The sequence below is a fragment of the Entelurus aequoreus genome, linkage group LG15, assembly GCF_033978785.1.
Source record: "Entelurus aequoreus isolate RoL-2023_Sb linkage group LG15, RoL_Eaeq_v1.1, whole genome shotgun sequence".
In the NCBI taxonomy this organism is placed as follows: Eukaryota; Metazoa; Chordata; class Actinopteri; order Syngnathiformes; family Syngnathidae; genus Entelurus; species Entelurus aequoreus.
Genome location: NC_084745.1, coordinates 53,685,207 through 53,710,206, shown reverse-complemented (window position 1 = coordinate 53,710,206; position 25,000 = coordinate 53,685,207). Strand labels below are relative to the sequence as shown.

Sequence of the window (25,000 nt, the reverse complement as noted above, 5' to 3'; positions counted from 1 at the left end):
CAAATTGTTGAACAGTTTAAGAACAACCTTTCTCAAGCAGCTATTGCAAGGAATTTAGGGATTTCACCATCTACGCTCCGTAATATCATCAAAGGGTTGAGAGAATGTGGAGAAATCACTGCACGTAAGCAGCAAAGCCCGTGACCTTCCATCCCTCAGGCTGTACTGCATCAACAAGCCACATCAGTGTGTAAAGGATATCACCACATGGAACACTTCAGAAACCCACTGTCAGTAACTACAGTTGGTCGCTACATCTGTAAGTGCAAGTTAAAACTCTCCTATGCAAGGCGAAAACCGTTTATCAACAACACCCAGAAACGCCGTGGGCTTCGCTGGGCCTGAGCTCATCTAAGATGGACTGATGCAAAGTGGAAAAGTGTTCTGTGGTCTGACGAGTCCACATTTCAAATTGTTTTTGGAAACTGTGGACGTCAAAGAGGAAAAGAACCATCCGGATTGTTCTAGGCGCAAAGTGTAAAAGCCAGCATGTGTGATGGTATGGGGGTGTATTAGTGCCCAAGACATGGGTAACTTACACATCTGTGAAGGCACCATTAATGCTGAAAGGTACATACAGGTTTTGGAGCAACATATGTTGCCATCCAAGCAACGTTACCATGGACGCCCCTGCTTATTTCAGCAAGACAATGCCAAGCCACGTGTTACATCAACGTGGCTTCATAGTAAAAGAGTGCGGGTACTAGACTGGCCTGCCTGTAGTCCAGACATTGAAAATGTGTGGCACCTAAAATAGCAGAAGGGAGACCCCCGGACTGTTGAACAACTTAAGCTGTACATCAAGCAAGAATGGGAAAGAATTCCACTTCAAAAATGTGTCTCCTCACTTCCCAAACCTTTACTGAGTGTTGTTAAAAGGAAAGGCCATGTAACACAGTGGTGAACATGCCCTTTCCCAACTACTTTGGCACGTGTTGCAGCCATGACATTCTAAGTTAATTATTATTTGCCAAAAAATAAATAAAGTTTATGAGTTTGAACATCAAATATGTTGTCTTTGTAGCATATTCAACTGAATATGGCTTGAAAAGGATTTGCAAATCATTGTATTCCGTTTATATTTACATCTAACACCATTTCCCAACTCATATGGAAACGGGGTTTGTATATATATATATATATATATATATATATATATATATATATATATATATATATATATATATATATATATATATATATATATTAGGGCTGCAACTAATGATTAATTTTATAATCGATTAATCTGTCGATTATTACTTTGATTAATCGATTAATAATCGGATAAAAGAGACAAACTACATTTCTATCCTTTCCAGTATTTTATTGAAAAAAAACAGCATACTGGCACCATACTTATTTTGATTATGGTTTCTCAGCTGTTTGTACATGTTACAGTTTATAAATAATGGTTTATTTAAAAAAAAAAATAATAATAATAATAAAAAATAAAGAAAAAATAATTGCCTCTGCGCATAGCATAGATCCAACGAATCGATGACTAAATTAATCGCCAACTATTTTTATAATCGATTTAAATCGATGTAATCGATTAGTTGTTGCAGCCCTAATATATATATATATATATATATAAATACATATACAGTGGGGAAAAAGTGTTTAGTCAGTTTAAAATTTGATTATTTTGATCCACATCTTATCTTTGCCTTGATAAAAAACAAACTACTAGTAATAAAATGTTAAAATGACTCAAAGAGCCAGTCTTTTGTAAGGAGCCGTAAATCCCACAAAGTTTTACATCACTCTCCATGAACCAGATTGGATGGTGAAGATTTGCAGTCCATCTGTAACCCGAAACAGGATAAGTGGTAAAAAACTAAGAAATACATTACCGTATTTTTCGGACTATAAGGCACTTAAAATTCTTTTTTTTTTCTCAAAAATTGACAGTGCAACTGATGTACGGAATAATTCTGGTTTTGCTTACCGACCTGGAAGCAATTTTATTTGGTACATGGTGTAATGATAAGTGTGACCAGCAGATGGCAGTCAAACATAAGAGATATGTGTAGACTGCATTATGACTCAAGTAAACAACACCAACATTGTATACGTTCCATTGAAAATATAGAACATTACACACGACGCTCAAAAATCTATCAAAATGTTTTAGTAGGACTTTGGTAAGCTATGAAGCCACACCGCTTGATGGATTGTTCCGTGCTTCAACATAGGAGTATTATTATGGTGTGTGTATAAGGTAAGACATTATCTGGTGTTTTGTTTCGCAATATTATGAAAAAGCAGCTTTTTTTACTTTCTGGTACCTGCTGATCTGTATTTGAGATCTGCATAAATCCTGAAAAATTGCGCGGGTCCGCCTTTGTAGACCGTGTCGACACCGTAGTCGATAAGCTTCTTTTTCTCTATCTTCTTTTTATGACATTCATCCTCCACTGTTGCCCTTTCTAATATAAAGTAGTGTAATGTTCTTACTTATATCTGTCAGTAAACTCGCCATGAAAGCACTAAAACATATCGGTGTAGTGACTTTATATTATTCACCCAAGGATCTTTAGTTATTAGAGAGTTCCGGTTGGACGTTTTTTCCACGGGACACATTTCCGGCCTTGTTGTTGTTGTTTCCAGATGAGGAGATGCTGCTCCGTTATTGATTGAAGTAAAGTCAGAATGTCATTAAAACAGTTAGCGCCATCTTTTGACACTTCTTCCACGCTACACCGCTACAACAAAGACGACGATGTCCAAGTGGAGGCACGTAAATAAGAGACTGTCAGAAAGCGACTTGAAGATCATCATCTATGCAACATTTTGACCGAAGAACCACCATCACATGTTATGTAGACCAGTGTTTTTCAACCACTGTGCCGCGGCACACTTGTGTGTCATGAGATATTGTCTGGTGTGCCGTGGGAAATTATGCAACTTCACCGAATTGGTCCAAAAAATATTTTTTGCATATCAATAATTACAATCTGCAAATAATGTGCCGTTGCTTAGTGTCTGTGTTGTGTAAAACTCGGCAGGGTAACCACGTGATACTCCACGTCAGTAGGATGGTTTGTTGTGATCCCAATATGCAGACCACAGCGTGCAGGTAAAAAGGTATGTAACGCTTAAACCAAAAATAAACAAAAGGGAAAGCCAAACGAAAGTATAACTGAACTGGCTACAAAGTAAACAGAAACAGAATGCTGGACGACAGCAAAAACTTACGGCGTCCACAAAGTACATCCGTACATGACATGACAATCTACAATGTCCACACAAAGAAGGATAGCAACAACTTAAATAGCCTTGCTTGCTAACACAAAGCAGGTGCGGGGAATAGCGCTCAAAGGAAGACATGAAAGTGCTACAGGAAAACACCATCAAAACAGGAAGGGCCAGCAAAATAACAGCGCAAGACAAGAACTAAAGCACAGGAAAAACACCAACAAACTCAAAATAAGGCACGACGACCGGGTGGAGTATCATTTTTTGAACGTTTTCTGCTGGTGGTGTGCCTCTGTATTGTTAAATGAAAAAAAATATGCCTTGCCTCAAAAAGGGTTGAAAAACACAACAAGGAAGTCTTTCACATTTAGAAAAAAAATAATAATATGACTCCTTTAATGTGCCTTATAATCCGGTTTACCTTATATATGAAAAAAGTTTTAAAAAAATAGACCATTCATCGGCAGTGGGCCTTATAATCCGGTGCGCCCTATGGTCCGGAAAATACGGGATTAGATATACACTACCGTTCAAAAGTTTGGGGTCACCCAAACAATTTTGTGTAATAGCCTTCATTTCTAAGAACTGTCGAGTTTCAGATGAAAGTTCTCTTTTTCTGGCCATTTTCAGCGTTTAATTGACCCCACAAATGTGATGCTCCAGAAACTCAATCTGCTCCAAGGAAGGTCAGTTTTGTAGCTTCTGTAACGAGCTCAACTGTTTTCAGATGTGTGAACATGATTGCACAAGGGTTTTCTAATCATCAATTAGCCTTCTGAGCCAATGAGCAAACACATTGTACCATTAGAACACTGGAGTGACAGTTGCTGGAAATGGGCCTCTATACAGCCATGTAGATATTGCACCAAAAAGCAGACATTTGCAGCTAGAATAGTCATTTACCACATTAGCAATGTATAGAGTGTATTTCTTTCAAGTTAAGACTAGTTTAAAGTGATCTTCATTGAAAAGTACAGTGCTTTTCCTTCCAAAAATAAGGACATTTCAATGTGACCCCAAACTTTTGAACGGTGGTGTATATTTTAAATTGCACAACCTTGCATTATTTTGTGCAGGTTTCCTATTATTGGTTCCTGGCAATCAAGCATACAGATGGGATAAGTGCTTTTGTTTGCGAAGACAAAAGGAATGGGTTGTGCAACTAAACTTTCAAAATAAAATGCACGCAGCCTCGGAGTGATAATTGCCTTCGCGGAGTGTGGATGGGTAATCTCTGAAATCATGTTAGCGGAATCCCAGCCGGTCTGGGTCATTCCTGTTTTTGTCTCATTTTCCCCTTTCCTCTACTGACACATTAATATTCACCATATGCCCTGTCGGAGCTGTCACGGGCGCGCTTCATTTTCATACGTCTGCGGTGTGGGCAAACACTGCGTACAGCTGGTGCCGTCAAGACAGCTCTTTTCCCCCCTGTGCTCTGGCTCGCCAGAGGGAACCAAACAGGCCTGTCTCAGAAACCAGGAATCCACGAGGCGAGCCAACCACTTCAATAACAAAGAAGCACCCCCTTTAATCAGCACTTCATCCGTCTATCTCACTGATCAGCGCTGGTCTTGTTAGGACTCAGACAGGTGGGATTATGGGGAAGGACATTCCATAAAGCTCCTATAGCTGTGGCTACACATGATTCACGCCTGATTCCACAACACGGACTCGGGCCAGCTTCAAAGTTCTTGCGCAGATGACATGAGGGGGGGGGGGGGGGGGACAGACTTCTGTTTCCTGTCAATTGTGGCCGTCTGTGCCTGCAGCCTGCGGTACTTGGCGGTGAAATCCATCAGAAGAAGACATGAGTGATGCGCGGTGTGACGTTACCTTACCCTGAGGTACTTGACCAGTTTCTGGATCTGCCAGTAGTCCGAGGGCTGGTCTGTGTTCCGTTGACGGCGAACTGGCTGCTCCTCTTCTTCATAACTCTGATCACTCTCAGATGACGTCTCGCTGAAAAGGTCCGCTTGCTGTTTCTGGTTCTTGCTGTCAGGAACAGTAAAAAAAACAAAAAAAACAGGCAGATAAGGTTACACTTTGGAGCGCTAAAGAGCATCGCGGAAGGTGAGGGACTTCCTCCGAATCTTAGCAGGAGGAAAATGAGCATGGAAATAATATCATGGCATCTCTGGAGGCGTTATCATAGTTCTTTCAGCCATACATCCAAACAGATGCAGATGGCTTTTTTAGGAGTGCTTGGGGTCTCTCGGAGACAACCGCGTCATAAAAACTGCACACCACGGAGTAATGACATTTGGATGTACAAACAGCATTTCCAGGGAGCTCACAAAATCATGGCGAGATGAATGGATGCCCTTTGCCAATCAGCAGAGTAGGGTTGCACGGTATACCAGTCCTACTATAAATGGTAAATGGGTTATACTTAGGGGTGTAACAGTACACAAACAGTTCGGTTTGGTACGTACCTCGGTTTAGAGCAGTGGTTCTTAACCTGGGTTCGATCGAACCCTAGGGGTCCGGTGAGTCGGCCTCAGGGGTTCGGCGGAGGTCAAAACGCACCCGTATTACGGATACGGCAACAGCTGACTGATTTGCAGGTGTGTAATTTGTTGTGAGTTTATGCACTGTGTTGGTTTTGTTCTTTGAACAAGGTGATGTTCATGCACGGTTCATTTTATGCACCAGTAAAAAAACATGGTAACACTTTAGTATGGGAAACATATTCACCATTAGTTGCTTATTAACATGTAAATTAGTAACATATTGGCTCTAGTCATTATTAAGTACTTATTAATGCCTTATTCGGCATGGCCTTATTATAACCCTAACCCTCTAACCCTGACCCTAACCAAATAACTCTAAATTAAGTCTTTATTACTTAGAATATGTTCCCCTAGTATACCAGTACTAGTATAAATGGTAAATGGGTTATACTTAGGGGTGTAACAGTACACAAACATTTCGGTTCGGTACGTACCTCGGTTTAGAGCAGTGGTTCTTAACCTGGGTTCGATCGAACCCTAGGGGTTCGGTGAGTCGGCCTCAGGGGTTCGGCGGAGGTCAAAACGCACCCGTATTACACACCCGTATTACTTTAGTATGGGAAACATATTCACCATTAATTAGTTGCTTATTAACATGCAAATTAGTAACATATTGGCTCTAGTCATTATTAAGTACTTATTAATGCCTTATTCGGCATGGCCTTATTATAACCCTAACCCTCTAACCCTGACCCTAACTAAATAACTCTAAATTAAGTCTTTATTACTTAGAATATGTTCCCCTAGTATACCAGTACTAGTATAAATGGTAAAAGGGTTATACTTTGGGGTGTAACAGTACACAAAAATTTCGGTTCGGTACGTACCTCGGTTTAGAGCAGTGGTTCTTAACCTGGGTTCGATCGAACCCTAGGGGTTCGGTGAGTCGGCCTCAGGGGTTCGGCGGAGGTCAAAACGCACCCGTATTACGGATACGGCAACAGCTGACTGATTTGCAGGTGTGTAATTTGTTGTGAGTTTATGCACTGTGTTGGTTTTGTTCTTTGAACAAGGTGATGTTCATGCACGATTCATTTTATGCACCAGTAAAATAACATGGTAACACTTTAGTATGGGAAACATATTCACCATTAATTAGTTGCTTATTAACATGCAAATTAGTAACATATTGGCTCTAGTCATTATTAAGTACTTATTAATGCCTTATTCGGCATGGCCTTATTATAACCCTAACCCTCTAACCCTGACCCTAACCAAATAACTCTAAATTAAGTCTTTATTACTTAGAATATGTTCCCCTAGTATACCAGTACTAGTATAAATGGTAAAAGGGTTATACTTTGGTGTGTAACAGTACACAAAAATTTCGGTTCGGTACGTACCTCGGTTTAGAGTAGTGGTTCTTAACCTGGGTTCGATCGAACCCTAGGGGTTCGGTGAGTTGGCCTCAGGGGTTCGGCGGAGGTCAAAACGCACCCGTATTACACACCCGTATTACTTTAGTATGGGAAACATATTCACCATTAATTAGTTGCTTATTAACACGCAAATTAGTAACATATTGGTTCTAGTCATTATTAAGTACTTATTAATGCCTTATTCGGCATGGCCTTATTATAACCCTAACCCTGACCCTAACCAAATAACTCTAAATTAAGTCTTTATTACTTAGAATATGTTCCCCTAGTATACCAGTACTAGTATAAATGGTAAATGGGTTATACTTAGGGGTGTAACAGTACACAAACATTTCGGTTCGGTACGTACCTCGGTTTAGAGCAGTGGTTCTTAACCTGGGTTCGATCGAACCCTAGGGGTTCGGTGAGTCGGCCTCAGGGGTTCGGCGGAGGTCAAAACGCACCCGTATTACACACCTGTATTACTTTAGTATGGGAAACATATTCACCATTAATTAGTTGCTTATTAACATGCAAATTAGTAACATATTGGCTCTAGTCATTATTAAGTACTTATTAATGCCTTATTCGGCATGGCCTTATTATAACCCTAACCCTCTAACCCTGACCCTAACCAAATAACTCTAAATTAAGTCTTTATTACTTAGAATATGTTCCCCTAGTATACCAGTACTAGTATAAATGGTAAATGGGTTATACTTAGGGGTGTAACAGTACACAAACATTTCGGTTCGGTACGTATCTCGGTTTAGAGCAGTGGTTCTTAACCTGGGTTCGATCGAACCCTAGGGGTTCGGTGAGTCGGCCTCAGGGGTTCGGCGGAGGTCAAAACGCACCCGTATTACGGATACGGCAACAGCTGACTGATTTGCAGGTGTGTAATTTGTTGTGAGTTTATGCACTGTGTTGGTTTTGTTCTTTGAACAAGGTGATGTTCATGCACGGTTCATTTTATGCACCAGTAAAATAACATGGTAACACTTTAGTATGGGAAACATATTCACCATTAATTAGTTGCTTATTAACATGTAAATTAGTAACATATTGGCTCTAGTCATTATTAAGTACTTATTAATGCCTTATTCGGCATGGCCTTATTATAACCCTAACCCTCTAACCCTGACCCTAACCAAATAACTCTAAATTAAGTCTTTGTTACTTAGAATATGTTACCAAAAACTATAACTGTCTTGAATTTGAAAAAAAAACAACACATTTTATTTTTCACTAAAGAAGGGTTCGGTGAATGCGCATATGAAACTGGTGGGGTTCGGTACCTCCAACAAGGTTAAGAACCACTGGTTTAAAGGTAAATAAATGATAAATGGGTTATACTTGTATAGCGCTTTTCTACCTTCAAGGTACTCAAAGCGCTTTGACACTATTTCCACATTCACCCATTCACACACTGATGGCGGGAGTTGCCATGCAAGGCACTAACCACGACCCATCAGGAGCAAGGGTGAAGTGTCTTGCTCAAGGGCACAACGGACATGACGAGGTTGGTAGAAGGTGGGGATCGATCCAGGAACCCTCAGGTTGCTGGCACGGCCACTCTCCTAGCAGCGCCACGCCGTCCCCATATAGTACTGCGATACTAAAGAATCATATTCGGTAGAGGAGCATGTTCGGCAGCGCACACACACACACAGAGTACTTATAAGCAGACACAGTGTGTAGACAGAAAAGGGAGAACGGACGCATTTTGGCCTAAAAAGTAAAGATAAAGGTGAAGTTATAACACTGAAACACCCTCAGGAAGAGGTGCTTTAAAACATGGCTAACTAGGTAGCTGCTAACGTCCAGTCGCAGTCTAAATCACTAATCCTGGCCTCCATGGCGACAAATAAAGTATGTTTCTTACAAGTACCATTATCACTGCAGGACATGCTACACTACACACCGTAGGAGGATACAATAGCTCACCGGTGTCACAATGTAAACAAATGCCATGGGTGGATCTACACCTGACATCCACTGTAATGATACCAAGTACAATGTAGCGTATCTCACCGTTACTACTATGATTACATGATATGATATGATTACATCGCTATTTTTTAGCATCACATAATCTTTTTTCTTTAAAAAAAAAAAAAGTACATTATGTTTATAAAATACGTCCCTGGACACATGAGGACATAAATTATGACCACTATATGATTCTGTAACTACTTGGTATTGGATCGATACCCAAATGTGTGGTATCATCCAAAACTAATGTAAAGTATCAAAGAAGAGAAGAATAAGTGATTATTACATTTGAACTTAAGTGTAGATAGAACATGTTAAAACAGAAAATAAGCAGATATTAACAGTAAATGAACAAGTAGATTAATAATACATTTTTTACAGTTTGTCCCTCATAATGTGTACAAAATAATAGGTGTATAAATGACACAATATGTTACTGCATAGACTAATTAGGAGTCTTTGTTTGTTTACTTACTACTAAAAGATAAATTGTCAAGTATGTTCACTATTTTATTTAAGGACTACATTTTTCTTCGATTGCAAAAACAAACAGGTTTAATGTACCATAAGATTTGTTGTTAAAATAAAGACAAGAATGCCCTTTTTTGTGGTCCCCTTTACCGTATTTTTCGGAGTATAAGTCGCCCCGGAGTATAAGTCGCACCGGCCGAAAATGCATAATAAAGAAGGAAAAAAACATATATAAGTCGCACTGGAGTATAAGTCGCATTTTTGGGGGTAAATGTATTTGATAAAAACCAACACCAAGAATAGACATTTGAAAGGCAATTTAAAATGTCTAAAGAATAGTGAACAACAGGCTGAATAAGTGTACGTTATATGAGGCATAAATAACCAACTGGTATGTTAACGTAACATATTATGGTAAGAGTCATTCAAATAACTATAACATATAGAACATGCTATACGTTTACCAAACAATCTGTCACTCCTAATCGCTAAATCCCATGAGATCTTATACGTCTAGTCTCTTAAGTGAATGAGATGAATAATATTATTGGATATTTTACGCTAATGTGTTAATCATTTCACACATAAGTCGCTCCTGAGTATAAGTCGCACCCCCGGCCAAACTATGAAAAAAACTGCGACTTATAGTCCGAAAAATACAGTAATAAAACAAAGGATTCAAATTACAGTCAATAGTAGGAAACAATTTGAATATTTAATTGATGATATTGTGACACCGCCATCCTGTATTTTTGTCAAAAATTGTATCATTTAATGATTTCGAAAATTTTAAGCGTCTGTATTGAGCAATGCTGCCCATTTATCTACCGTATTTTTCGGACTATATGTCGCAGTTTTTTTCATAGTTTGGCCGGGGTGCGACTTATACTCAGGAGCGACTTATGTGTGAAATGATTAACACATTAGCGTAAAATATCCAATAATATTATTCATCTCATTCACGTAAGAGACTAGACGTATAAGATCTCATGGGATTTAGCGATTAGGAGTGACAGATTGTTTGGTAAACGTATAGCATGTTCTATATGTTATAGTTATTTGAATGACTCTTACCATAATATGTTACGTTAACATACCAGTTGGTTATTTATGCCTCATATAACGTACACTTATTCAGCCTGTTGTTCACTATTCTTTAGACATTTTAAATTGCCTTTCAAATGTCTATTCTTGCTGTTGGCTTTTATCAAAGACATTTACCCCAAAAATGCGACTTATACTCCAGTGCGACTTATACATGTTTCTTTTTTTCTTTATTGTGCATTTTCGGCCGGTGCGACTTATACTGCGGGGCGACTTATACTCCGGAAAATGCGGTACACATTTACATTCATACTGTACATTATTCACTGTTAAAAGTGGCCCTCTAAGGGTAACCATAACTGCCATGTGGCCCTCAATGAAAACCAGTTTGACACGCCTGCCGTAGGAGAATATGCTTAATGCTAACCGCAAGCTCTTAAATGATAAGAAAGGTGGGTGGATCGATACAAATATCAACAGTGACAATACCAAACAGAATATCATTATTATGGTCGATGCGTCGATATTTGTTGTTATCAAAATAACTTGTCATTTTTGTAATTGTTTACAAACTCAGCAAATAAGTCCATAGGAGGACTTTAGGGGTAAAAAACTAAGCATTCAAATTACAGTCAATAGTAGGAAACAATTTGAATATTTAATTGATGATATTGTGACACCGCCATCCTGTATTTTTGTCAAAAATGTTATCATTTAATGACTTTGAACATTTGAAGTATCAGTATTGACCAATGCTGCCCATTTAACTACTTGGTATCGGATCGGTACCCAAATTTGTGGTATCATCCACAACTAATGTAAAGTATCCAAACAACAGAAGAATAAGTGATAATTACATTTTAACAGAAGTGTAGATGGAACCAAGTCACAACAGAAAGGAACCAACTATTAGATGAATAATAGTTTTGAGAACCGGAAATGACGTAATATTAGCGCATGTGTCAGGAGGAGCCTTTCTAACCCATTTTGAAATGATTCCATTATCAAATAATATATTGTGTTATATATCACGCCACCACTCATCCCTGATTGACAAGAATGGGAACAAATTCCCGTGGAAAGTTTCCAAGGTGACCGACATTGCACTTACATTTTCATCGAGGACAACTGGTCTGCATAAGACGACTCGGAGAAATGCGCCTTATTCTTGCTCTTGGCTCCCTGCTGTTTCTTCCTGTCATTGTCAGGATCTTTATTTTCATCCACTTCACTGTAATGACACAGAATAAAAAGTTATTGAAGCAACAGCCAACGTTTTGATGCACTCTGACATCATCGCACCAAAAAAATAAAAAGTTTCGACAATGCCTAAAATGACAAAAATGACATATTACAGGGGTCACCAACGCGGTGCCCGCGGGCACCAGGTAGCCCGTAAGGACCAGATGAGTAGCCCGCTGGCCTGTTCTAAAAATAGCTCAAATAGCAGCACTTACCAGTGAGCTGCCTCTATTTTTTAAATTGTATTTATTTACTAGCAAGCTGGTCTCGCTTTGCCTGACATTTTTAATTCTAAGAGAGACAAAACTCAAATAGAATTTGAAAATCCAAGAAAATATTTGAAAGACTTGGTCTTCACTTGTTTAAATAAATTAATTATTTTTTTTACTTTGCTTCTTATAACTTTCAGAAAGACAATTTTAGAGAAAATATACAACCTTAAAAATGAATTTAGGATTTTTAAACACATATACCTTTTTTACCTTTTAAATTCCTTCCTCTTCTTTCCTGACAATTTAAATCAATGTTCAAGTAAATTTTTTTTTTTTTAATTGTAAAGAATAATAAATACATTTTAATTTAATTCTTCATTTTAGCTTCTGTTTTTTTGACGAAGAATATTTGTGAAATATTTCTTCAAACTTATTATGATTAAAAGTCAAAAAGATTATTCTGGCAAATCTAGAAAATCTGTAGAATCAAATTTAAATCTTATTTCAAAGTCTTTTGAATTTCTTTGAAAATTTTTGTTCTGGAAAATCTAGAAGAAATAATGATTTGTCTTTGTTAGAAGTATAGCTTGGTCCAATTTGTTATATATTCTAACAAAGTGTAAATTGGATTTTAACCTATTTATAATATGTCATCAAATTTCTAAAATTAATCTTAATCAGGAAAAATTACTAATGATGTTCCATAAATTCTTTTTTTAATTTTTTTCAAAAAGATTCGAATTAGCTAGTTTTTCTCTTCTTTTTTTCGGTTGAATTTTGAATTTTAAAGAGTCGAAATTGAAGATAAACTATGTTTCAAAATGTAATTGTCTTTTTTTTAGTGTTTTGTCCTCTTTTAAACCGTTCAATTAAGTGTAAATATCATTAATTATTAATAATAACATTAAAGGTAAATTGAGCAAATTGGCTATTTCTGGCAATTTATTGAAGTGTGTATCAAACTGGTAGCCCTTCGCATTAATCACTACCCAAGAAGTAGCTCTTGCTTTCAAAAAGGTTGCTGACCCCTGACATATTATATGCCTGTTACTACATTACAAATACACTTACAGCATGTATATAACGTAACGATGGAGGCTTTTGAATGTTTTTTAGAGCGCTTTAAAGGTGGAATAGATCGAATCCCCATCAGCTGCATTGTTAGCCACCTATTGCTAGCTTTTATTCACGATTTGCAATGCATAAAAAAAACAAGACGTGTTCTTGTTCTTGCAAAAATTCCACAAAAGTGCAGTTACCCTTTAATGCAGAACTGCACTTTTTGGGGGGATTTTGCCTATCGTTCACAATCAAAGACAAGACGACGGACTTATTTTTTAAATAAACGTAAATAAAAGTCCTCTTACAATGGAGCCAATGGGAGGTCCTCTATTCAGTCCATTAAAAAACATAAATAGTCATTCAAAAAGCGCCAACAATCTTCCATCAACATTTGTTGACTTGAATATTAACCCATGATTAGTGATATTGTTATTATAAGTGCTAACACAGACATCATTGGCTGGTTAGCTGCTTCCTCGGAAAAGGGGCAAAAAATTTTTTTTAAAAACATTTAAAAAAAATAATTTTAAAAATAAAGGAGAAAATATACATAGTACGATTTAGTTAGTTAGTTTGTATATATAAAGGTTTATTTGAAATAGGGACAGATACAGAAACATAGATATCTGAAACAGTTATCCAATGTATGCATCATAGTGTTTGTAGCCAAAGCTAATTTACAACACTTGTCCCCAACAACAACAAGACAGATCTAACATCATTAAAAATAGGAAAAAAATAAAAATAAAAATAAAAAAAAGTTTATTATTATTATTTATTATTATTTCTTCGGTCAGTGGTCAACAAAATAAACAAACAGTTTTACGTTCATAAATTGAAAATGTTGCAGACCGAAAGGGTTTAGGCTGAAGTTGAACACTTATTGCGCCTAACCCTATAAACCAGTGGTCCCCAACCACCGGGCCGCGGACTTACGGACTGTATACCTGTATTGATCTATATTGACATACACATACACAATATGTATATATTGTGTTTTTTATGTTGATTTAATTTAAAAAAAAAAAAAAAAAAAAAAAAATTTTTAAAATTTAAATTTAATTTTTTTATTTATTTTTTTTTTATTTCTTGTGCGGCCCGGTACCGGTCCGCGGACCGATTGGTACCGGGCCGCGCAAGAAATTTAAAATTTTTTTTTTTTTAAATTTAAATTTAAAATTTTTTACAAATTTTTTAAAATTTCTCGCGGACCGATTGGTACCGGGCCGCGCAAGAAATTAAAAAAAAAAAAAAAAAAAAAAAAAAAAAAAATTTTTTTTTTTTTTTAAATTTAAATTTAAATTTTTTAAAAAAAAAATTTTAATTTCTTGCGCGGCCCGGTACCAATAGGTCCGCGGACCGGTACCGGGCCGCGCAAGAAATTTAAAAAAAAAAATTAAAAAATTAAAATTAAAATTTAAAAAAAATTTGTTTTTTTTTGTTGTTTTTTTAAAAAAAATTAAATCAACATAAAAAACACAATATATACATATTGTGTATGTGTATGTCAATATAGATCAATACAGTCTGCAGGTATACAGTCCGTAAGCACACATGATTGTATTTCTTTATCAATCAATCAATCAATGTTTATTTATATAGCCCTAAATCATATTTATGGGAGGAAAAAAAAAAAAAAAACCCCACCCCCCCACCCCGGTCCGTGGGACAAATTTTCAAGCGTTGACCGGTCCCCAGCTACAAAAAGGTTGGGGACCACTGCTATAAACAATGTCAAATACAAGATGAGCTTCCAAAAAATTATGACATTTCCTTTGCACAACGTAATATAAATATAAATGATAAATACATGATAAATGGGTTATACTTGTATAGCGCTTTTCTACCTTCAAGGTACTCAAAGCGCTTTGACACTATTTCCACATTTACACACACATTCACACACTGATGGCGGGAGCTGCCATGCAAGGCGCTAACCAGCAGCCATCATAGGCAAAGGGTGAAGTGTCTTGCCCAAGGACACAACGGACACCTTGTACACAACATAAATACTGTTCAATTATATACACAGTAAAGACATGTGAAATATCCTTGTACACGTGTTAGTTAAACTTTTGTACCAATTATATACTATATACAAACAATTGTACTTCCATTATTATTTATATCCCACATTTACTTTGTAATTAACAATCAATGTTTATTTATATACAATAATCATAGTATTAACTACTGTGTTGATTCAAGAGTGATATATTTTTCCAAGACATTGGTCTTAAAGTGTTTTTTAACTTGCAGCATAAAAAAATTTGATTAGCTCATAGACAATAACTATTTTTAGTAGTTTTTTTGTTGTTTTTTTTAAATCGGGCATACTAACAGTATACATAAATATACAGTAGTTAAGGCAATTAGACCCTTTAATAGTAATATTTAAGATACATTTTCATATTAACATCTGGGATTATGCATCATTTTAACATGATCTTGTAAAATTGTCAATTGTATCCTTGAAGATTTTGTATTCAGCTTTTATTGTGTGTACAGGCACACATTTACAACATCCTGGCACTATCAGCTATTTAAAGGAGTCCTATTAAAATGTTGTTTCCTACATTAAAAACACTTTGTTGTGCTCCACGTCAGTGTTTCTTAAACCTACAGGGCCGCCAAAAATATCTGGGGCCGTACTTATCAAGCTTCTTAGAGTGCCATTTTACACTTAAGTCCTGAGAATTTGCGAAATTTAGTCCTACTCTCAAACTTAAGAATAAAAGCTTTTTATCAACGTTCTTAAGTCTAAGAATCACTCCTACTCTCCACGATATTTAAGAGACCTTCAGAGGTGTCTTAAGTGGTTAGGAGTTGCCAGCAGGGGGTGGCACTGAGGCGAGAGAGACGTGCGCGAATGTTCAGGGAACGGAACAATGTTGTTGTTTTTTTTTTATGACGAGCAGCTGATCAAACGGTATCGTTTAGACAGAGCGGATATTTTTTAAGGGCTGATACCGATTATTAGTAGTCAAATTACCGATATTTGGAGCTGATATTTGCAGTAAAATCATGAATAGTGTATGTCAGTTAACAGCTGGACAAGGATTTAAATGTTTTTTTAACATCATTTTTTAGGAAACATCAGACCAGTAGCAACATGTTTAATGCGGCGCTAATGTTGTGGTTCATTTAGCATCAAAAACAACTCAAATTCCATAACGGCTCGGTTGGAGGAAGTATGAATGAAAGCAAGATAGTTTTTTAAATGGCTTTGCCATGCCTCCAAGGTTTGATTGAACATTTCCAGGAGTTATGCAGATCCTAAATACACAAAAACAGGCACCAATAGGTAAGAAAAGTTGGTTTTTGCATAATAGGTCAAGCACAAACCGTACAGTTGACGCTAACAGTAGTGTCCAGGCAAGTCCACCGATATTGTAAACCACTAAAATTGCAATGGCAGCGCACACTAATCTCATCATTATAAGCCAGTGTACCATCAAAAATGATTATTTTAAGGTTAAATTGTGTGGCTTTAAGAAGCCTTTCCTTGCCACAGGTCATTCCTTGAATTGAGCAGAAAGGTCTTGCACTTATTAGTCTTGATGACTAATGTCTAATCAGCAATATTTACACTTCCAGCCCTAAAGCAGTACAATACTGTACGAGTCAAGCATCGCTGTAATCTTATACAGGAGGGGGCCCCAAGCTACGGCCAGTGGGCCAGATTCGGCCCGCCAGTACGTCTTAAGGTAAAAAAAATATATATATTTTATTTTTTTTAAATCTATACTGTCCAGCCACCCAGGCAAATCATAATTTTGTGCCCGTATCTGCTGTACAGATTTACTTTACAACGGAGGAGTGTGAGACATTGTTATTCTTGCCTTGTTTGTATTTGACTTGATTAAATGTTTGGATGTATTCAGTTTTTAAAGCAGACGGACCGGAGCAATAGGGGAAAGAAAGAAGGAAAAAAAAGAAGAGAGCGGGAAAGTGTGAGGACAAGAGAGACAAGAAAAATAAATATATAAAATAAAAAAATTATATATACACTACCGTTCAAAAGTTTGGGGTCACCCAAACAATTTTGTGTTTGAGCCTTCATTTCTAAGAACAAGAATAGACTGTCGAGTTTCAGATGAAAGTTCTCTTTTTCTGGCCATTTGGAGCGTTTAATTGACCCCACAAATGTGATGCTCCAAAAACTCAATCTGCTCAAAGGAAGGTCAGTTTTGTAGCTTCTGTAACGAGCTAAAGTGTTTTCAGATGTGTGAACATGATTGCACAAGGCTTTTCTAATCATCAATTAGCCTTCTGAGCCAATGAGCAAACACATTGTACCATTAGAACACTGGAGTGATAGTTGCTGGAAATGGGCCTCTATACACCTATGTAGATATTGCACCAAAAAGCAGACATTTGCAGCTAGAATAGTCATTTACCACATTAGCAATGTATAGAGTGTACTTCTTCTTCTTTCTGCCGGCCCAATCACATAATATCTACGACGTTTCACACACACAAGTGAATGCAAAGCATACTTGGTCAACAGCCATACAGGTCACACTGAGGGTTGCCGTATAAACAACTTTAACACTGTTACAAATATGCGCCACACTGTGAACCCACACCAAACAAGAATGACATTTCGGGAGAACATCCGCACCGTAACACAACATAAACACAACAGAACAAATACCCAGAACCCCTTGCAGCACTAACTCTTCCGGGACGCTACAACATACACCCCCCGCTACCCCAAACCCCCCCCCCCCCCACCAACCTCGCCCACCTCAACCTCCTCATGCTCTCTCAGGGAGAGCATGTCTTAAATTCCAAGCTGCTGTTTTGAGGCATGTTAAAAAAAATAATGCACTTTGTGACTTCAATAATAAATATTGTTGGCATTTTTTTCCATAACTTGAGTTGATTTATTTTGGAAAACCTTGTTACATTGTTTAATGCATCCAGCGGGGCATCACAACACAATTAGGCATAATAATGTGTTCATTCCACCACTGTATATATCGGTATCGGTTGATATCGGTAATTAGGAGTTGGACAATATCGGCAAAAAAGATATATATATATATATATATATTATATATATATATATATATATACACTACCGTTCAAAAGTTTGGGGTCACATGTAAATGTCCTTATTTTTGAAGGAAAAGCACTGTACTTTTCAATGAAGATAACTTTAAACTAGTCTTAACTTGAAAGAAATACACTCTATACATTGCTAATGTGGTAAATGACTATTCTAGCTGCAAATGTCTGCTTTTTGGTGCAATATCTACATAGGTGTATAAGGCCCATTTCCAGCAACTATCGCTCCAGTGTTCTAATGGTACAATGTGTTTGCTCATTGGCTCAGAAGGCTAATTGACGATTAGAAAACCCTTGTGCAATCATGTTCACACATCTGAAAACACTTTAGCTCGTTACAGAAGCTACAAAACGGACCTTCCTTTGAGCAGATTGAGTTTCTGGAGCATCACATTTGTGGGGGTCAATTTAAACGCTCAAAATGGCCAGAAAAAGAGAACTTTCATCTGAAACTCGACAGTCTATTCTTGTTCTTAGAAATGAAGGCTATTATACAAAATTGTTTGGGTGACCCCAAACTTTTGAACGGTAGTGTATATATATATAAATAAACACACATAATATATATATATATATATATTTACATACACACACAGTATCTTCAAAAAAAGGTAATTCTCACTACAGTACATACCTGGGAGTCAACTGGACATCCTTCAATTGACTAGAGGGTTCACTCTTGTCAATCCTTTTCAGCGAAAGTTGCGTCTGTGCATCCACTAATTCCACGTGAGGCTTTGATGTACGTGCAGTTTCTCGCGCATCCTTGGGCAGAGAACGGAGGCGTTTTAGCATTCATACTGTAAAATTGCTAAAACCTCATTTGCACTTGATATTCATTTATTCAGAGTGTTTTGAGGAGGCGTTAACCGCAACAGGGTTAACCCTAGCAATCATTTTGTGACATATTCTGTGTTTTGTGCAGAAATAACTATTTTTTTTTAGCCATTTCAGTGCACCCTTGCAAAATGTAAAAAATAAATGCAACCAGACACACTCACACCTTTGTGTCAGTGTTTCCCCTATTACTTTCATTTGTATTTGAAAGTTAAAAAAAGTCTGGTGTGCGTGCCAATAAGACATAAATAGTTAGCAGGCAGCAGAGGTTTTAATCACACTTGTCATTGGTTGTTAGCAGCATTTTAAATGGCTGAGGGGAAGCATTAATATGTACTCTGGATTGTTCAAGCTGGAGCCAAAACGTGGCCAATCACGTCTCCATAGACGTGTTTTTTATTCAAAATATCAAACATGGAGTGAACCACTACTGGAAACATCGCAGTCAATCCAACTAACCACAGAGTTTGATTTTACTCAAGCTAATTGACCTTCTTTAATTCCATTATATGTGTAATGGATAAAACCCATCTGCGTCCCCAGAAGGAAACGCTCAAAAATGTTTTTTGACACGCTTCAATAAAAAGCAACATTAGCGATTACGACACACAAAAAGGCACGAGGCAGGACTGACGCCCTCAACATTGAACCCTGATATTCTCAGCAATGAAATTTAGTCATTAACGCGTTTGCATTTTTCTAATTCAACAGCTGCAAATTTAAGTTTAAAAAAATATATATTTCCGTGACCAAAGTCCTTTAAAGCTACAACAGTTGGGATTCATTTTAGGATTTTTTTTCATGCAAATACATAGTATGCCCAATTTCCAATCTGGCTGGGATGTCAAAATGAATCCAACACACCAAATGGAAAAGAAAAGTTTCCTCCTTGTATTATTGCCTTCCTTATTCAGCATATCTAATGACGTCACTGGTCATTGCTACGACCTCTCAGAATCTTCTAAGTAAAACATTTTAAAAAATCTTCCTGAACGACATTCTTACTATAAACTTTGCATTTGTGTCCAAATATTGTGCTGTTTTTTTTAAAGAATTATTTTAAATTATGCAAGTGAGTAATAACCTGAGATTAAACTAGTGTTGTCCCGATACCAATATTTTGGTACCAGTACCAAAATGTATTTCGATACTCTTTGGTATTTTTCGACACTTTTCTAAATAAAGGGGACCACAAAAAAATTGCACTATTGGCTTTATTTTAACCAAAAATCTTAGGGTACATGAAACATATGTTTATTATTGCAATTTAGTCCTTAAATAAAATAGTGAACATACTAGACAACTTGTCTTTAAAGGCCTACTGAAAGCCACTACTAGCGACCACGCAGTCTGATAGTTTATATATCAATGATGAAATCTTAACATTGCAACACATGCCAATACGACCGGGTTAACTTATAAAGTGACATTTTAAAATTCCCGGGAAATATCCGGCTGAAACATCGCGGTATGATGACGTATGCGCGTGACGAAGTCAGAGTAACGGAAGTTATGGTACCCGTAGAATCCTATACAAAAAGCTCTGTTTTCATTTCATAATTCCACAGTATTCTGGACATCTTTTGCAATTGTTTTAATGAACAATGAAGGCTGCAAAGAAGACAGTTGTAGGTGGGATCAGTGTATTAGCAGCGGACTACAGCAACACAACCAGGAGGAATTTGTTGGAGCGCTAGCCGCCGACTTCACCTTGACTTCCTACGTCTCCGGGCCGCCAAACGCATCGGGTGAAGTCCTTCGTCCTTCTGCCGATCGCTGGAACGCAGGTGAGCACGGGTGTTGATGAGCAAATGAGGGCTGGCTGGCGTAGGTGGAGAGCTAATGTTTTTAGCATAGCTCTGTGCAGTCCGGTTGCTAAGTTAGCTTCAATGGCGTCGTTAGCACAGCATTGTTAACCTTCGCCAGCCTGGAAAGCATTAACCGTGTATTTACATGTCCACGGTTTAATAGTATTGTTGATTTTCTATCTATCCTTCCAGTCAGGGGTTTATTTCTTTTGTTTCTATATGCAGTTAAAGCAAGATGCTATCACGTTAGCTTGTAGCTAAAGCATTTCGCCGATGTAAAAGGCACTGAATGTCCATTTCGCGTTCTCGTCTCTCATTTTCAAGAGGATATAGTATCCGAGGTGGTTTAAAATACAAATCTGTGATCTACAATAGAAAAAAGGAGAGTGTGGAATCCAATGAGCCAGCTTGTACCTAAGTTACGGTCAGAGCGAAAAAAGATATGTCTTGCACTGCATTCTAGTCCTTCACTCTCACGTTCCTCATCTACGAATCTTTCATCCTCGCTCAAATTAATGGGGTAATCGTCACTTTCTCAGTCCGAATCTCTCTCGCTCCATTGTAAACAACGGGGAATTGTGAGGAATGCTAGCTCCTGTGACGTCACGCTACTTCCGGTACAGGCAAGGCTTTTTTTTTTTATCAGCGAGCAAAAGTTGCGAACTTTATCGTCGATTTTCTCTACTAAATCCTTTCAGCAAAAATATGGCAATATCGCGAAATGATCAAGTATGACACATAGAATGGATCTGCTATTCCCGTTTAAATAAAAAAAAATCATTTCAGTAGGCCTTTAAAAGCTGTTACACCCAGGTTAAACTGACATATTATTGATTTAAGGAACCAAATGAAGTGAAAGAATCACCTCTCGCTCCTAATTATCGTGGCATGTATTCAGAACAAGAGCAGATTTAAAGCTGGCTGTGACCAACACACCCGCGGTCTGATCAACTTGAGATGATGCCACATTTTCCAGCAAAAAAATTGGAGCACAAGCGAAAAAGACTAAATGATTAACAGATTTCTGAGTGCAGCTGCAGTCTATTATTGGGGCGATTTGTTATAATGTCAAATTACTCAAGCAGGAAGCAGCACTACTGAATGAATCACGCAGGTTTCAACGTTTGGATGCCTGCCTCTGTTTGTGTGTGTGTGTGAAGGCGTTTGATGTTGGCTCAAAAAAAACAACTTTTCAACACAGCGACAAGCAGACACTAGCTCACTAGTGTAGACACTGATTACACGATGTGTACTGTTTACACAGGCCAGTTGTACAGCATCAGGGAGAAAATCAGCGCTTTAAAGAAGAGGACCTTGTTCACGGGACAACAGGCCTTCAACACGCCATCGTCTCTGCTGTGAGAGCAGACAAAAGGCCGCTAATCGTTTGTATTCAGCAGATAAATGTTTGTTAAAATAGGAGGACTTTCTGACCTATTAAAACCGATGTGACCTTTAACCTTAAAAAACATATACCGTATTTTTCGGACTATAAGGCGCACTTAAAGGCCTACTGAAATTAAATGTTCTTATTTAAACGGGGATAGCCGATCCATTCTATGTGTCATACTTGATCATTTCGCGATATTGCCATATTTTTGCTGAAAGGATTTAGTAGAGAACATCGACGATAAAGTTCGCAACTTTTGGTCGCTGATAAAAAAAAGCCTTGCCTGTACCGGAAGTAGCGTGACGTCACAGGTTGAAAGGCTCCTCACATTTCCCCATTGTTTACACCAGCAGCGAGAGCGATTCGGACCGGGAAAGCGACGATTACCCCATTCATTTGAGCCAGGATGAAAGATTCGTGGATGAGGAACGTGAGAGTGAAGGACTAGAGTGCAGTGCAGGACGCATCTTTTTTCGCTCTGACCGTAACTTAGGTACAAGCTGGCTCATTGGATTCCACACTCTCTCCTTTTTCTATTGTGGATCACGGATTTGTATTTTAAACCACCTCGGATACTATATCCTCTTGAAAATGAGAGTCGAGAAGGCGAAATGGACATTAACAGTGACTTTTATCTCCACGACAATACATCGACGAAGCTCTTTAGCATGAGCTAACGTGATAGCATCTGGCTCAAATGCAGATAGAAACAAAATAGATAAATCCCTGACTGGAAGGATAGACAGAAGATCAACAATACTACTATCAGGAGACACCGAACCAAACACTGGACATGTAAATACACGGTTAATGTGTATTCCACGCCTGTCGAAGCCTAGCAATGCTGTTGCTAACGACGCTAACTTAACAACGGGACCTCGTCAGAGCTATGATAAAAACATTAGCGCTCCACCTACGCCAGCCAGCCCTCATCTGCTCATCAACACCCATGCTCACCTGCGTTCCAGCGATCGACGATGCGGTCGGCGGCCCGGAGACGTAGGAAGTCAAGGTGAGTTCGCCGCTAGCGTGTCTGCTATCCAACAAAGTCCTCCTTGTTGTGTTGCTACAGCCAGCCGCTAATACACCGATCCCACCTACAACGTTCTTCTTTGCAGCCTCCATTGTTCATTAAACAAATTGCAAAAGATTCACCAACACAGATGTCCAGAATACTGTGGAATTTTGTCGAAGAAAACAGAGCTCTGTGTATTGTGTCCAAAAGGGTCCAAACACTTCCGTGGACCTCGTGACGTCACGCGCATACGTCATCCTCCAAAGACGTTTTAAACCGGAAGTTTAGCGGGAAATTTAAAATGTCACTTTATAAGTTAACCCGGCCGTATTGGCATGTGTTGCAATGTTAAGATTTCATCATTGATATATAAACTATCAGACTGCGTGGTCGCTAGTAGTGGCTTTCAGTAGGCCTTTAAGTTATTAATAAATAAATAATGAATTAGTTGTAATGTACCGTGTTGTGTTTTTTCTCTCCACATTTTGCATTTTATACCAAACAAATTGTACAGGTTCTAATTCATATCATTTTCTTTTATACTTTACCACATTTTAACAATAAATGGGCAACTAATTTTGTTAGTATCTTCTTTTAAATATTTAGGATTTTTAATTGATGACCACTTGAGTTTTAAGGAGCACATTCAGTATGTTGTAAAAAAACTGAAACTTTTACTGGGATTTTATTATAGAAACAAGTCTTGCTTTTCTTTTACTGTGAAACAGAAATTGGTGGAAACAACCTTTTTAGCTGTCGTTGACTATGGAGATGTGTTGTACATGAATGCTACTGCTGGTTGTCTCCACAAGCTGGATAGTGCGTACCACGGGGCACTGAGATTCATCACCAACTTACTCACCATTGTGTTATACTCAATGGTTAACTGGACATCTTTATGTGCTCAACGCCTCAATCATTGGTATTTGTTCATCTACAAAACCATTCTGGGTATCACTCCATCTTATCTGTCTTGTCTTTTAACAAAGAAACAAGGAAGTCACGATCTTCGTTCAATGAATGTTCTGCAATTTGTCGTCCATAAAGTAAGAACTGAACTGGGCAAGAACGCATTCAGGTTTTCAGCACCGAAGGCTTGGAATAACCTACAATCCAATCTTCAACTTCAAACCCTTGTTACATGAAATGAGTTTAAAGCTTCTGTGAAAGGATCGCAGTCTACTTTGTCTGTATGCACATGTGTTATGTGAGCAAGTTTTAATGTTGTACATTTGATGTTTTATATGTTTACTGTTTTTAATGTAACCTTGCTGCTGCCCTCTTGGCCAGGTCTCCCTTGGAAAAGAGATCTTTGATCTCAATGGGATTTTACCTGGTTAAATAAAGGCTGAATAAATAAAAATAAATAAAATTTCTTTGCATCCCAAAACTGTATCTGAATGTGTGTGATGAGAAACAGTACTACCTGCAAGTCCATGCTCTCAGCGAAGACCTGAGATTTGCTCTTCAGCAGGGAAACTATGTCCTTGAACACCTCACTCGTTCGCTCGTAGTTGATCTCGTCCCCCTCCGGCTTGATGCCCTGTGTGAAAAAACACTTTCATTAATTCTGGACAAACCACAATTCTTATGTGACCCACGTGCCAGCGGGAAGCAGCCTGAGGCCAAGAGAGCGGAATAGAGAATCTCCAGGTGGCCTCCGAGGGGAAGTGTAACACCAAGTTAACCGCTAAATTAGCTTTAAGACACTACTGTATTTCAAGCTTCCATTTGCATCAACGTCGCCCGTTCGGTAGTTTCTCTTCCCGTCGCCCATCCACT

The 25,000-nt window shown here is 37.9% G+C and overlaps 1 protein-coding gene across 3 annotated transcripts in view; it reads right to left on the bottom strand.

Annotated features, from left to right (window-relative positions):
• The window catches only part of LOC133630512 (outer dynein arm-docking complex subunit 2-like), a 140,647-nt gene that overhangs the window by 91,229 nt on the left and 24,418 nt on the right, over positions 1–25,000 (bottom strand). For all 3 annotated transcript variants that reach the window (XM_062022124.1, XM_062022125.1, XM_062022123.1), the window contains exons 7-10: positions 24,645–24,761; positions 18,803–18,933; positions 11,691–11,810; positions 5,040–5,193 (exon numbers count right to left, since the gene is read on the bottom strand). In XM_062022124.1, the coding sequence (XP_061878108.1) occupies positions 5,040–5,193; positions 11,691–11,810; positions 18,803–18,933; positions 24,645–24,761 (522 nt within the window). The remainder of the gene's footprint in view (positions 1–5,039; positions 5,194–11,690; positions 11,811–18,802; positions 18,934–24,644; positions 24,762–25,000) is intronic.